General features: G+C 43.7%; 1 protein-coding gene across 1 annotated transcript; it reads left to right on the top strand.

The window, feature by feature from the left end:
- The first annotated feature begins 3903 nt into the window (after positions 1–3903).
- PTGER4 (prostaglandin E receptor 4) lies at positions 3904–15118 on the top strand. The gene is made up of 2 exons (XM_005508028.3): positions 3904–5380; positions 12904–15118. Exons 1-2 carry the CDS (start codon positions 4550–4552, stop codon positions 13495–13497), a joined length of 1425 nt encoding a protein of 474 aa, XP_005508085.2. The 5' UTR covers positions 3904–4549; the 3' UTR covers positions 13498–15118.
- Positions 15119–15868: the final 750 nt, after the last annotated feature.

Raw genomic sequence — 15868 nt, forward strand, 5'->3', positions numbered from 1 at the left:
CCAGCACAGCGTCATGTCCCCGGCAGGGGCATTTGCAGCCCTGTCCCAGACACTCACACAGTGAGAAGCACAGGGACAGGATGGGACAGGGCTGCTCTCACTCCCCAGAGAATTCCCCCGCCCAGCAAAATCCCCTGTTCCTAAAGATGTCTTATCAGGTACAACAGAAATGTGCCAGAAGTGCTAGTAATATTGCTAGTCATACTAGTAATAACCAGAACTCTTAAAATAAATTTAATACTGTTACTGTCTGTGATGATTTTATATGAAAATATGTGGGCAGAAAAATATTACAGGCTTAAAAATATAAACTTATCTACTTACAATGTTACTTCTATTCAAATTATATTACAGAATTGCCTACTTCCTTTCACACATTTTTTCAGCTAACTCCTTGCATATTTTTGCTTTTCTACTGATTAATTAAAGATTATTATGTAATATTTGATCCAGTCTCTTTCCATTGTCTATTAATAATGATTTTATTTTGGCATACAGACAGAGTTTAGTCTAATGTTTGTTTGTTTGTTTTCCTGAAAAACTTTGTCAAAAGCATGACAGCTAAACAAAAAATTAAGCAAAAAGGCAACAAGAAAGTTTTCCCACAGCTAAACTTTCCACCAGAGAAAGGTTGACCCATGTCAAGTAAGTCAAGAATGTTAGTGAATTTCAGATATTTAATCAGACTTCATCATGCAAGATGTTTTTCAGACCTGCAACACGTTAAGAGCTCAGTCCAAAGTTTACAAAATTGGCTGTATAGCCACTTTTACTGCCAGCTGAACACACAGCTACTTCATAAGTGGAAGCCAGCGGAGCACCTCCAGAAAACAGCCACCAATTCATGCGCCTACATGGTCATTTGGTTGCTAAAATCACAGTTACATATAGCTTAGAGAGCTTTGTATAGTTCATTTGTCCATATTCCAGCTGCCTCTGAGCAACACAGGTAAGGTTTTGGACACATCAGCTGGCTAAAGGAGCTTTATAAGCAACATCACGTGGCAGCTGAGACACGCTGAATAAACATGAGCCTTGGAAGAAGAAAAACCAGCATCAAGTATTGTAATTTAAATATTTCACCAAGATAGAAATATGACCATGGTTGGCTATAGAAGCTCATTTAATCAAGCTATAGTAGTTGATTCATGTATTTCACTATTAATCTTCTAGAAATTGTGACAACACTAAAATCAGAAAAAGTTTACTCCACGGCAAGTAGAAGTTTATCCTAATAACTTCCACTGTGCATGTTTTCTTATCTAGTATTTTTCATATTAATTAGATTTTTTCCATGGATTATTGTAACTCCAAAGATTTCTATTTTTCTACATTATATTTTTGACTTATCATCTAAGTGGTTTTCACACAAACAGAAGTTTTCCACTGGTTACTCAGTGCTACAACGTGTGACATTGCTGCTATGACAGCCTGCCTACTCATGTTGCAAGTGGAATTTCTTCAGTTTTTCAGTTCCACTTTAAGTGTCTTCATTGCTCTGAAGACTAAGGCTTTCGTGTGATTATGCTTTTCATCTTGACTAGAAGTTCTAGTTATCAGAAGCATCAGATCAAAGGGAAACTCCTAAAACTTACTGATTCTTTTCTAATAACTCTAAAAGTTTTACACCATGGGTAGACACAATAAGCTCACATCCACAAGTCTGTGACTGATTTCTATCATATTCTCTAATTAAAGAACTATTTCACAAAACTGATCTTAATATCCTTGCACTCAAAACTGTGCTTTTGTTGTTTTTTCACTGATTTTCCTGGCTTCCCTGTATTTTTAATTATTTCCTTAGATGTATCCATTATAACACAGACCTCATAGAATGAAAAATACTGTTCAGTCCTTCATGTACACACATGTGTATATGTACCCACAGAAGGACATGAGCACCCTCTACTATACATTGAGGCTTCTGAGGACATGCAGTCTGTTACGAGACGGTCAAAAGAGCTCCCAAGACTGGATCTGTGGGTAAGAAAATAAGAGGAAAAAAAACACACAGAAACACAGAAACATAAATAATTTCCTCCGCCCTTAGTTATTAAGAAAATTTGAACCACTTTAGGGAAGCAAGGTAATTATTTTCTTATACTAGAAATGACTGCTGCACCTGTGTTAACTTAATCCCATACTATGGCCTCTAATGTCAGAGCACCAAAGTCTCAGTGTAGGAAACAACTGTTGAGAAATCTTGTGCAATTACACCACCTGAATCCAGAGCTTTCTCTCCACCTGGGTCAGCTTTCCCAGAACAGAAAGCTGTTTAGAAGATAAGAAAAAACAACCTTTGTGCTGTGCTTTCTTTTCAAAGTATTTGAAGTGCTTATAATTTGCTTCTGACTATTAGGCAAATCTAACTAAGCAATCTCTACTCCCACATGTAGCTCTGTGCTTGTGACAGAACGATTCTCAAATTTTGTAAAAGACAGAGAGCTGTCAAAACTAGCAAAACATTTAAAAAGTTCTATTTTCTCTGAGCAGACCAGACTGCCACGCTACTATCATTTATCTATGTATGCGTTATTTCAAAACCAACTATTTTTTCTAAAACTGAATTTTAGTTTCCAAAGCAATTAGACAACAACACTAAAAAGCTGATCAAATAAAGTATTGCTTTTTTTTCATGTCTGTTCATACAGCATTGAAAACCGAAACCCCTTCCAACAGTGCACATTTGTTCTCTCTCGTGTATGTTGTTCTGTCAGTACTTTTGCTGTCAGTATGTCACATTGTTGTGACTTTACTGAAGGCACATAAATCCACAGACATCACTTCCACAGGCTCAAAAAAGGAGAGGGTGGAGGACAGTAAGACTGGAAAAGATCAGACTTTTGTAATATATTTTGCCTTAATGTCAGAGAAGAGATTCTTGTAAGGATATAAACGTCATCCTTAGGGCACAGGTTTTGTGTCCCTCAAAGCAACCGATGTCACCTACTGTATTAGAAAGGGCGCTAAACCAGCTAAACCTGGGTATCAGATCCAATATGAAGATTCACTGCTGACCCAACAGCGTTAGCATAGATCACTACTACTTTCCCCTCCTGCACAAACACCCATGTATGTACCTGTTGTGGTGGCAGGTTTTTGTGGATGTATCTGGACTAGAGACTCCACCACCATCACTGCCTGGGTGCAAGCCACCACGCAGGCATCCCATAAATGTGGCTGCTGTCCCTTCATCAGCCTAGCTGAAGACTGAACTAATCCTGAGGCTTTGCGAGCAAGTGTAACCCTATTTCCAACTCATACGCGGCAGTTTCACCGTCAAGGCAAAACAAGTTGTCGAAACAAACACACAAACACATCCCTCGAAGGAACACACACCCTTCCTGTGTTCAGTAACCTCACTGCCGAGAGGCCAGATACAAGCAGCGCATCAGGAGATCCGCTCCCGGCAGCGCCAGCCGCCGGCCCTGCTCGACTGATGCGACAGCGGCCGCTGCAGCCGTCGTGCTCCGGGCTGTCACCTCGCTGCGACTCCGCTTATCCCTGTAACAAACGGGCGCTGCCGCGGGTGACTCGGCAGCCGACGGAAGGCTCCGGGGCACCGGTTTCCCCTCTCTCCGGGGGGCCGCGGGGGCACCAGCTCACCCCCTGCCCGCGGCCGCGGCCGGCGGGGCCCGGGACCCCCCCAGTCCCGGGACCTGCGCCAGGCCGGCGCCTCGGTGAACACGGCTCCCCCACAACGCCCGTCCATGCGAGGAGCCCCCACTCCCACCCACTAACGCGCAGGGACGGGCCGAGTGAGGCACAAGGTGCCTCCGTGCCGCGGAGCAGCAGACGGCCAAGCAGGTGCCCGCTGCGCGGGAGGTGCTCTCCGCTCCCTCACCCCCTTCCTTCCGCTGCCGCCGCCTCGCCCTTCGGGCGGCCCGGGGCGGAGGTGCCCGCGCCCGGCCCCGCGCAACCTGCCCTCTACACCGCGGCCAATGGGGCGAGAGGGCGGGGAGCAGCGGCGGGAGCTGCCCCGGCCGCCTCCGCCCTCTGCGACGAAACTCGGCGGGAGCGCCACGGCGAGTTAGACGGCCCCGCGACCCGCACCGCACCGCCGCGCCGGCCGGCGGGAGGCGATGAGCGGCGGCCACCGCGCTCCGGCACCTTCCCGCGCCGATCCCGGGGGCACCTGGTGCCGCCTGCTTCCCGCCCAGGGCCGCCCCAGCGCCGTGCTGAGCTCTCCCCGGCGTCGGGGCGAGAGGCGGTGAAGGCGGCTCCGCTCGGCTCCGCGCTCGGGCCGCCCCGATCCCCCTCCGGGCTGGGCGGCGGAGCGCTGCGGTCTGCGCGGGGAGAGCAGCGGCAGGAAGAGGCGGCCTCGGCTGCCCCGGCTGCGGGCGGTCGCTGCCGGACGGCACCCTGCTTCACCTCCTTTTTAGAAGTGTTTTTTTTTCTATTTTCAACTAAACCACACTATTATTTTTTTTCCTCCCTCATTTTAATTTTTATTTTCACGCTAAACTATCTGCTCCCCTCCTCTACTCTGCCTTTTCTTTTCGGACCAACTCTTACTTTCGCTCAACTCACCAGCAGCAGCGTGGGCATCATGTCCTTCAACCCCACCATCATGCCACCTGCGAACAGCTCTGCCAACGGGACTGCCAGCGGGGCAGAGGGCGGGAAGCCCCCCACCATCCCCACCGTCATGTTCATCTTCGGCGTCGTGGGCAACCTCATAGCCATCGTGGTGCTCTGCAAGTCCAGGAAGGAGCAGAAGGAGACCACTTTCTACACGCTGGTCTGCGGGCTGGCAGTAACTGATCTCTTGGGGACCTGCCTGGTGAGTCCAGTCACTATTGCCACTTACCTGCAGAACCGCTGGCCAGGAGGAGATGCACTGTGTGAGTACAGCTCCTTCATCCTCCTCTTCTTTGGACTCTCTGGCCTCAGCATTATCTGTGCCATGTCTATAGAGAGGTACCTGGCCATCAACCATGCCTATTTCTACAATCATTACGTAGACAAGAAGCTGGCGGGGCTCACGCTCTTTGCCATCTATGCTTCTAATGTCCTGTTCTGTGCCCTCCCCAGCATGGGACTTGGCAAATCTACCTTGCAGTACCCTTACACTTGGTGTTTCATAGACTGGCGAACAAAGAAGGCCACTCATGCGGCATATTCCTACATGTACGCCGGCTTCAGCTCCTTCCTAATCATGGTCACTGTCATCTGCAACATCCTGGTGTGTGTGGCCCTCATTCGCATGCACCGCCAGTTCATGCGACGCACATCCTTGGGGACAGACACCACCTCCAGCCGTTTATCTGACTTTCGCAGACGCCGGAGCTTCCGTCGGATGGCTGGAGCAGAGATCCAGATGGTTATTCTGCTCATTGCCACTTCCCTGGTGGTGGTCATCTGCTCCATTCCCCTGGTGGTGAGTAAATTTTTGAAACCTTTCCTCTTTTCCACCACTCGCACCGTTGGTCTTTTCTCCTGCTAGACTGTGCCTGTAGGACAGACTCCTGTTTATCTGGTGCTGCAAACGGTTATAATAACTTAAAGGCTGCTAGCATACATGCATGGAGAGAGAAAGTTGTGTTGATTTATATTTACAAGTAAAGAAACACACTTATCCCAAGTCCTGGGCTCCTTTGATTTGTTAAAATACAGCGCCAAAAATTCTCAATTATTTTTCCACTGCTCAATTGGAATCCACACAGCAAAAATCTTACTGAGAGCTAAAGGCGCTTTAAAGTTCACTTCCAAAATTAATTTGTGATGAGTGAGGTTTGGGTCTGGCCTGCATTTCTGGGTGTTTATTGTGTTTAAAAAATGTGCACGCTGTTGCTGAAGGGCACAGCAGTCCTTCATGTGCGGAAGCAGGAGAGAGCTCTGTTCACTTGGCACCAGTAACATGCAGAGTGCTTTGTGCCCAAAACCTGAGCTGAGCTTCCCCTCCCAAGGGATGCACCCACTACCTCTGGAGTGGATCCCACACAGACATCCCTCCAGCAGCTCCCTGCTGTGGGAGGAGTAAACTCTGTGGAACCACCTGTCTGTATAATGCTCAGTTAAATGAGAGTTGGAGGAATCTGGCCCACATAAACCTAGAGATCATACTGAAATGTCAGACAACATTACCACTAACCATTTGCTAATTTTCTGAAATGGCTGATACAATTAGTGTCATTAAATTGAACATGCAGGATCCAGTTATTTCTATTCCTCCACCTTATCTCCAAGGAAGGCAAAAAGTACAATACCAGCTGGAGGCTCAGTTCTTACTTGCCACCCACCATAATAAAGCTTGGCAAACCTCTCTCCTCCTCTGGCTTGGAGACATTAAACAAATAGCTGGCTTGCCTTATTCGCCACCTTCCAAAACACAGTGTAGAGAGCCAAGCAGTGGTTGTCATACAGAAAGTGTTTTTAGAAGGATTGTTTTCAGGAGTGTTATTGTTGGTAGGGCGATCCCTTTGCCTTAAAGGGGCTACACTGTGTGTGAAATGCAGCTGGCCAGCTGGGGACGTGAAACAAATAGTGTAGACCATGGTAAGGAAGTTTAGGGAAGTACATGTGAACAGGACTTGAGAGGCCAGCGAGTCCATCCCCCTGCTTTGGAGGAGCTGTAATCACAGGGGTCGGGCCAGTTTTGTCACATTACTGACATGAACAGGAGCCAGTGAAGTGTAGCTGTGCTGCAGCACCAGGGATCCAGCTGTCACTCAAGGCTGTCCCAGGTTCTTCGCGTTGTCACTTTGCGTTGCACGAGCAACGTGGGGAACCACGAGCAACCTGCCTGCAGCCCAGCTTCAGGACCAGCACGACTAAGGCAATTTGCTGAGTGGGAGGCATCGGTTTGTGGAGTGGCCAGAACCCTGACAGTACCATGGGTTCACTGTCCCGAATTTGATTAATCAAGTGTTAGAACAGCTATTTCACAAAGGAACAATATTGTGTTTTCAAAAGACATACTCTTAATGCAGAGAATGGGTTCTGGGGATTACATACAGTGTTGTAATATGATACAGGGTATAGCTGATAGACTTCAGCAGTTTCAGAAAAAAAAGCCAAACCTTACCCTGTGGAGGAACAGCTAGAGGAAGGCTGAGAAGTCTGAACATAAAATGCAAAATGAAATTGCTCCTACCTATTTGGAGCTAGAATATTGAAACACACACACACAAACAAAAAGGAAGAATCAAGAGGGAGAGGTTACCCAAAATGGAACTGCATTGTTGACAGTTAAAATTAATGAACCTGCATGAGGTAAAGGGTTTATTATTTAAACAGTAGCTAGTGAAAGACTTGTATATAGCAGAAGGTACATCAAGGTGCAAGTGATGAAGTTGTGTAGCTCTCTTGCACCTTAATTTCAGTACTTACCAAGACGTATTGTTACCTTTGGAGTGTTCACATCAGTTAGATTTTTCCCTGCTAAAGCAGCACATCTTTTCTATCTCTAATGACGCAAGAAGCTGTCATTTCACTTAGGTGGATGACTAAGAAAAAAAGGAAGCTTTCTTCTTAAAAAAAAAAAACAACAATAACCACATATGTACACATCATCATAGTGTCCAAGTGTGGTTAAAGTTCTTCCTTGTTAAGTAGCTTATATAAGTCATTTGCCTCTCCCTGTGGGAATAAGCTATAGCCATATATGTTTCCCTCTGCCATAGTGTACTGCAGTGTATGCTGCTGTATTAAGCCTGCTGGTTGCGTATAGACTGAGGTTAAGAATTCAGATAAAAACTCAGAGAAGTGACACTTTTATGCTATAAATCCCTAGCAAGGTCCAATAGCAGAGATGGTAAATCACTAATATAGACATACATTTTCATGAGTCAGAGGAGTTTCAGGGAGGCTCATCTATAACTGGACAGCCTGGCAGTCATAAAGAAGGTGCAAGTGGTAAGGTGGTGGTGGCAGCATGATTCAGATACATAAAGCAAGCTCAGAGGGTGCTTTGTGACTGAAGTTTTCTGATGAGCTGACTTCCCACTGATGATTTCAGCTGAATAAACCATCACTTAAGTCAAAGCAAAGCAACTTCTGAGAGACATAATCTTCTAACATTTTAGAATGAACACTTTCACAACGTAATGAAATCACAGACAGAGGCAGTCCAGGAGGCTACTTCTATTCGGGCTCAACAAAAAATTTTCAAGTCTTAAAATATGGAATAGCTCTGAAATAATAAGCAAAGGCTTGCTTGATTTTAAAAGTGGTTAAAGAACAGCAAGCTGAGTCACACAGAACAGCAGTTTTTAATAATGAGATGCTCCAGCACTCAGTTTACGAGTAGGGTTGTTTAGTGTCTTAATGATTTATTCATAAAATCAGCAAAAATTTACAGTGACAACAAGTATTATAACAAAGTTACGGAGGATTGTGCAAAAGACTGAATGAATGAAAAGTTGAACAAAAAACATTACTGGAAGGGAAGTTTTTGTATAACCTGATGGGTTCTCAACGTGCAGAAAGTGATGTGAAAGACAGGAAGAAGAATCTGACAATAGTTTAAAAATGAAATAAGGAAGTACATTATGTGCTGACTCTTGTCTGCACTCTGCACTGGTTATCTCATCTTTTAAAATGTTTTGAGTTTTTATAAAATAGTATTGGGCAGAATTTAAACTAGAGAATAAGTTATATTAGGAGAGATTTTGTCAAGAGTAGAGTAGAAATATATTATCAGGCTTTTAACAAAACAAACCAAACCCCAACTCTTTCAAGAGTAAACAGGCATACACTAATCATAGTCTGTAATTCACTTCCAGCAGTGTGTCAGATACTAAGATTTTTAAGTGTGTGATCTTTGTCTGATTCTGACCACTGAACTTTGTTGTTCAATTATGGTGAAGTGGAAAATAAAATGGGGATGTATATCTGGTTGATTGTATGAAATAATCAGAAGTTTCTAACTTAACTTTTAACGGTTTAAAAGTCTAGATTTTCTTTTGGCTTGGTCTATTTCAACTTTAAATATCAGGGAGTGTCCGCAGGCAACAGCAAGGTGACAGACATGATTTTTAAGCAATGGAGTGGACACCAAGCCCTTGAGAGGCAAAGGTATTGACTTGTAGAGCTGTAAAACTTGTTCCTGCTTACTACTGTATAGTTTTTAAATTTATCCTATCAGTATGTGGGGAGATTTTGAGGGCAGGTAGAAGCTATGAAGACAATTACCAGGATGAATGTAACCATGCAAGTCACTTTATAGTACTTCATAGGATTAGAAATCATCATTTGCATCTGTAGTTAGTGAAAAGGAAGAGCAACAAACAGCACACAAGACTGATCCTACAGGTACCTATCACTTGAGCATAACCTCAACATACCTTGGAGCTATGCTCTTCTTAACACAATGGCGAACAAATTGCCAGTACTTTTAAGATAGATTGCCTGAATTCTACAGCTACAAAACAAACATGCAAAATCTCTTTAGAGATTTTAATTGTTCTAGTTTGCTTCTTTCTTCAATTAGGATTTCAAATTGCACAAATTCAAGCACCAGATTAGCTAAATTAGTACTAGATTCCAGTTACTCGGCATTTACTTACAACATGCAAGGCAATATCCTTTATCATACTACCTCCTGCAGTGGAAAACTTGTATCCAAAACAGGATACATCTCTTGCTGTTCTTGTAGATGATACATAAGTAAACACTTTTTTCATCAATATGTAAAGAAATTATAAAACTGACATTCCGACACAGGTTGATTTTTACCTTATTTTGATGTAATCTCAGCAACAGGTCTGAATTGATAAACGCTTTTGACATTCAGGGAGGCTTCTAATAAAAGACATGGAACATTTCTGGGAATTAGAAACAGTTTTGTACAGTCTAAAGTTTTCACTAAATAGGTCCGTTTTATGAATCTTTAACCTACACATGCCGCATATCTGTCAAAAGGAAATAAAGCATGCAGAGATAACATAAATCAAGTTGTGCTGTGCAATTAGTGATTGTCCTTTTCAGCCGCAGAGCCAGCACTTAAAGACGTTTTTGTCTTTCCATAAAGTCTGCCAGGTAGACAGAGAAAGGTGAAATAGGTACCTCAATCTCACATGCTTCTTATCAAAAGAACAATTCCACTATTAAATCACTGATGTGGATTTAACTCCAGTTAAAAAAAAAATAAAAATAAAAAAAAAAGTCAGGTCTCCAAAGGTGGACTGTGTACTTCTTCAGCTACCTCCAAGTGTGCCTTCTGGTTCTGTGATCTGAACGAATTTATCAGGAAATGCCCCTCCCTGTCACACCTCTGATCTTCCCGGTAATGACTGCCTTCGGTTGCATGAGCTGCTAGGAGGGCCCCACTCCCTCAGCGCTGTCCTTTGAACTCGGTTTCTCACACGTACCTGTCCCATGATCAACTGGTCAAATACATCGACCAGCATTTACACATTCTCAGGGTGTGTAAGGAAATTTCAGTACATAAAAAGAAAAAGAGCATCCAGAAATGGCACCAGTTGAATCCCCTGGGGAAATTTGACCTTTTCATATGTCTGTATTTATCATTTGTGTATGTATACATTTGACCTCTTATGATTTTTTGGGGGGAAGGGTCTCACACAAATGGCCAAGTAGGTATTTCAAACCCAGGTTTTAGCCTATGGTCGACGACGTCACGTCTGCCGGTTCCTCAGCCTTCCAGGCTGGAGAATCCCCACTGCTGCGTGTCAGGCCCCGCGCCGCTGTCGCCAACGGCAGCTTGACTTGCACAACGCGACAAACTGAGTCACGGAACCTGTCCCCACCTGCCCGGTTATCCCGCGGCTGCCCGTTCGGCCCGTTCCCGGCGCTGCCGACGGGGTGCTCCTGCCACCTAGCGGCGCGCCCGGAACAATGCCCCTTTCCAGCCCTCCCCCGCCCAGCCTGCGGACGGAGAGAGGCCTTAATTAACGGCATCTTTATGGAATCGGCAATTAACACCAGCCCAACTGTCTGCGTTCAAAAATTCTGCCCTGCGGAGGGAACTGGTCTCCTCTCAGCCGCTGATACGTGGAGTCACGCAGAAGGGGGGTACCGGGTAGGAGGCTAATCTAAAATAAATAATGAAAAAAATTAAAGCAAGTATAGCTTAATGAAAGGAAAACACATTAAAATAAGTTCAACATGCACACGAATACTCTTTGAAGTACCTGAATTGAATGTTTGGTTTAACGAAAAGATAAGGTTTATAAATCAGTTGTCAAAAAGATATCTGCAGTGTTAGAAATCATTAGGAAAGTTGCTAAGAATAAAACTCGTATTGCTCCATAAATTCAAGATTTTCCTATATTCTGAATTCCATGGGCAGGTTTTGTTACTCACAAACCTAGAGAAAAGTACTGAGAAGCAAAATACAAGCAATTATCAATTTGATAGTTGCTTTGAGAGAGACTATATGCACAGAATTTATGAAGAGAGGCTCTGCATTATTTTAAACGTACTCCACTGATAGCTTGGGAGCACACAGAACCTCTGAATTCTGACAAGCTGAATGCCACCACGTTGCCCTGCTGCAGGAAAATTTCTCAAAAAAGAATTGCGAAAATTTTCACCACACCTAGTAAACTTCACATTCAGAAAAATTACTTAGGAGGACTGTTCTAGTTTGGCTCTGGTTTATTCAAACGCCTGCCTTCCTTCTCGTCTGTAACCTTCTCACAACCAGGCAAGATTTGATCCATTTCAGGAGTAAAAGACCAAGGTTTAAAAAAATAAACAAAACTAAAACAGTACTAGATTTTTATTGTATGAGATGAAGAAGATAATTAAGGGATTTATTTTGACTTAATGAATCTGAAGAAAACAGCATCTTCCACTACCAATTCTTTTCAGTGTCTTTCCTAGGCTTTCATACCCTTGAACACTCTGTAGGTCTTGCTAAAATGGAGGACAGCTCCGTGAGACTGGTCAACATAACAAACTGATATGATGTCTTCCTCTTTAGTGACACTGGAAACATAACTATCGATATCAGAGAACTGGACTGTGCCTTTCTCACAGTAGCATTTACAAAAGTAGCTCATAAACCAGGACAGAGACCGCATTACTGTTTTTTTTCTGGGATTCAAAGGAAGAAAATGAAGGAGCCATTTCTTCGTAGAAGGCTGGAGCCTAATGAGCCTTAAATTTTGTGCATGATAAGCTAAAATTGCTACTTAAATAGTCACTTAATGCAGCAGCTTCAACATTTTAGTTTCTTGATCACTTCATCAGTATTTTTATGCTTTTGTAAGTAGAACCAAAATGCTGGCTTATGTAGGAGAGCAGAGCAGTCCAGTCTAGTGCTGCCATCACCTCATCATCTTGAGCTATTAAAAGTCTCATAGCTGGAGGACCTTTCCTTTTTTTTTTTTTCCTCAATTTCTCTTTTTCCAAAGCATGCTGCAACAAGCAAACACCTGAGGGTATATGAACAATCCCAGTAAAGAGATAGGTGCCAGCAAAATGCTTTTCTAAACCTGGGAATCAGCAGCTCTGGATTTTTTTCCAGAGTCTAGTGTACTTGGATTATAATCTATGTTTCAGTTTGTTTCTAAACAAACAATTATTAGACCTTTGCTAGAGGAACTGCTTGTCCAGGTCTCCTCATTCAGGTCTCTCGTTACAAGTAGAGTGAGACTCAAGGTATACCAAGGAAGCAGGATATAGGATACATCTGTGCTCCTGGGTTCTGTCCAGCCAGAAGCTGGAGGTTCAAGGATTAATTATAAGGGGAAGGAGAGAAACATTCCTTTCCTCCCTGTGTCAAAGGAGGCCAATTTACAGCAGTACATCTCTCTGATTTTTTTGGCATTTCAAAAAATAAACTCATGGCTGCCAATCTGAGATGCCTGGCAGACTCTTCTCTTGTCATAGCTTGCAGTTGCCAGTCTAGATCTCTGCTTTGAAGTGTAAACTTTGATTTCCTGACGTAATTGTATAATTGTGTCTTTCTCTTCCCCTTGCCTCCTTGGGTAGGTCCGTGTCTTTGTGAACCAGCTGTACCAGCCAGAATCAGTGAGGGACGTGAAGCAAAACCCTGACCTGCAAGCCATCCGCATTGCCTCAGTGAACCCTATTTTGGACCCGTGGGTCTACATTCTCCTCCGCAAGACTGTGCTCAGCAAAGCCATTGAGAAGATCAAATGCCTCTTCTGCCGCATCGGAGGGGCTCGGAGGCAGCACTCGGGTGGCAATTTCAACTGCGTGGATGGCCGCAGGACGTCCTCTGCCATGTCAAGTCAGTCACCCTCCTTCATCTCCCGTGAGCTGAGGGAGATCAGCAGCACCTCACAAACGCTGCTCTACCCTCCGGAGCTGAGCGAAAGCAGCGCTGGGGGCCGCGTTCTGCTCCCAGGCCCCAGTGCCAGCTTGGCTCAGTCTGACACCACGTCAGTGAGGACTCTGCGTAGCTCAGAGACCTCAGACTCTTCACAGGGACAAGAGTCTGAGAGTGTCTTCCTGGTGAATGAAATCAGGTCTGGTGGCGGGGCCAGCTCTACAGCCAAGGGCAGCCCTCTGCAGGTCACCTTTCCCACAGAGACATTGAATTTATCAGAAAAGTGTATATAAGATAGCCGTGAAAGGCATCAACCCTGGGGATACTTACCAGTACATTGGAAAAACTGGTGCAATAGACAGGTGTTCTGCCTGTTTGAGGGGAGAAGGGTTCAGCTGTGCTCCAAAGGGCTATTTTTCTCTTGCTGTGTGATGGGTACATTTCTTTTAGACTACTGAGGACTGTGTGGAACAGACACTGCACTTGGGCCCTGCCATGAGAAATGGTACCAGGCAGGTCTAAAGGGACTGGAAACATGAACTGCTTTGTCTTGTTTGGGGACACAGGAGAGCTACTGAGCCTCCTGAAATTGAAAGACCCATCACTTTCTTTTTTTTCTTTCTTTCTTTCTTTCTTTCTTTCTTTCTTTCTTTCTTTCTTTCTTTCTTTCATTCTTTCTTTCTTTCATTCTTTCTTTGTTTTCCTTTCCAAATCTGGTAGAACTGTGTTTTCTCTCCCCATGGTTGCTCAGCTATCAAGAGTTTAAGCTTCTGGTACTAGAGCTGAATGTGAGGCAGCTGCTAGGAACTGGACACAGTTACTCCGACAGCTGCCTGGGGATGGATTTTAAAGTGTCTCACTAAAGTATGAAAATGTGAATTTTTATTGTTGTACATATATAAGGATTGAAAATATTTAAAAGTCTATTCTTCTCTATGAGAAGGTTTTCTATTAATACAAGGTATATAGAAACAATTGCCAGCCTTCTCTTCCCCCAATATTTCCTGCTGATAGGACATTCTTGGTTTAGATTTGTTGTCCAGGCTAGATTCACAGCTGATGTGATTATCTGGCTGAGAATACATAAGCACTTTCTGAGTGAAATGGGTATATGCGCGCTATTTAGAGAGAAAAAGAAAACACATCGTTTCAGTTAAGAATATTCCTGTTCCGTATATGTACATACTAAAAAGCCAGATTTTATTTATGTGCTGAGAGTGTTTCTCTGTATAACACATCCGCGCCTCTGTGAGTACTCGGGCCCATATTCTGCACACACTTAGGCACACACATCGCCCATCAGAGTCCCTCTGCTGCCAGGGAGACTCCTGACTTGTAAAGCTGAGGACATATAGAAGTGCTTTCAATATCAGGGCCTAAAACTTTCAATCCCTGGTTAATAGTCTTAATATTCACTTTAGTTAAAGCATCACTGATGTAATAAAGGTATTTTTCATAACATTTATCATTTTACTTTAAATAGTAAATAGAATTTTATGATTGTGTAATCTGATACTCCATCAAATAAATGTACAAAGCCATGGAGGCAGAATCTTCATTTAAAAGTATAGGTTGTATAGAAACATATCCTGGTCTTGCACCCCTAGAAAATAATTTGTTCCTAGAGTCTTAATGGCAAACACATCACCAAAAACAGCTGTTAACCACTGACAAAAAGGAGGTTTGTGTTTTATGTTGTAAGGGTTAGATCTTGTTGCAGAAACACTTTATCAAAATAATTCTGTACAGATATTTGGAGGATGTTTTGTCAAATACTAAGCATGTTATGCTGCTTAAAGTGTTTTCATGTGAAATGCTTCATTGTAATTTTGAGCCTTATGTTGATATGTTTAAGCAGTTATACTGACCCAAGTAATTTTGGAGATCACAATTAAATGGAAATGTTCTGCTTGATCTCAGCAGTTTATATGAGTCTGTCATTCAGTGCCAACTCCTCACTTTAACAAGTCTCCCATCTTGGAAGGCTTTGTGCTCAGCTGCTGTCAAAACATACTTTGTTCTGAAAGTTTCTGAAACACCTCAGCATGATAACCATCAACAAGAGGCAACCATCTTCAGAAATGTCCCCAAGAGCACCAACATAGAGCCTTGAAAATTCTTCAAGCAAACAAAAATCAGCTACACTCAATTAAACCTCGGGCTTGATCCATTATTTTCCTTTAACAGGGGAGCAGTTGAGCTTATTTGCCTTGAAACATGTAGAAAGTGAAGTTAAATTTCTACACAAGTACTTGTCACTTTTCCGCCAGTTAAGTTGGAGAACAGTATTACACAATTTCTTACTACAGCTATGGATAAAGATCTGGCTGAATTGTTTGCAATTAAACCAGATATGCTGGCCTCAACCCATTGAGCCAGCCTGTCCAGATCTTTGGGAAAGGGGAAAACAGCTGCCAATTCAGCAACAGGTCGCTTCTTTCAGCACTGTCCTCAAAGAAGTGGGGTGGCACTGGCTCAGTGTCAATGGCTCAGTGTCAAGGAGGGAGCCTGGGTCACGATGGCAGCTCCTCCAGGAGGCAATGACATATGGAGGATGTCACTCTTTGCTGCAAGTGGTGTATGAAGAGAGCCAATGGGTAAGCAATGACCTAGAGGAGATGTCACAGCCAGGTGATCCTCACCATCTCCACAAGTGCAGAGTGT

The sequence above is a fragment of the Columba livia genome, chromosome Z, assembly GCF_036013475.1.
Source record: "Columba livia isolate bColLiv1 breed racing homer chromosome Z, bColLiv1.pat.W.v2, whole genome shotgun sequence".
In the NCBI taxonomy this organism is placed as follows: domain Eukaryota; kingdom Metazoa; phylum Chordata; class Aves; order Columbiformes; family Columbidae; genus Columba; species Columba livia.

Bases quoted from the DNA above. Each gene is read 5' to 3' on its own strand.
- PTGER4 (XM_005508028.3), top strand. From the start codon at position 4,550: ATGTCCTTCAACCCCACCATCATGCCACCTGCGAACAGCTCTGCCAAC. The intron at 5,381-12,903 runs GTGAGTAAATTT...CTCCTTGGGTAG, and splicing joins TCTGCTCCATTCCCCTGGTG to GTCCGTGTCTTTGTGAACCA.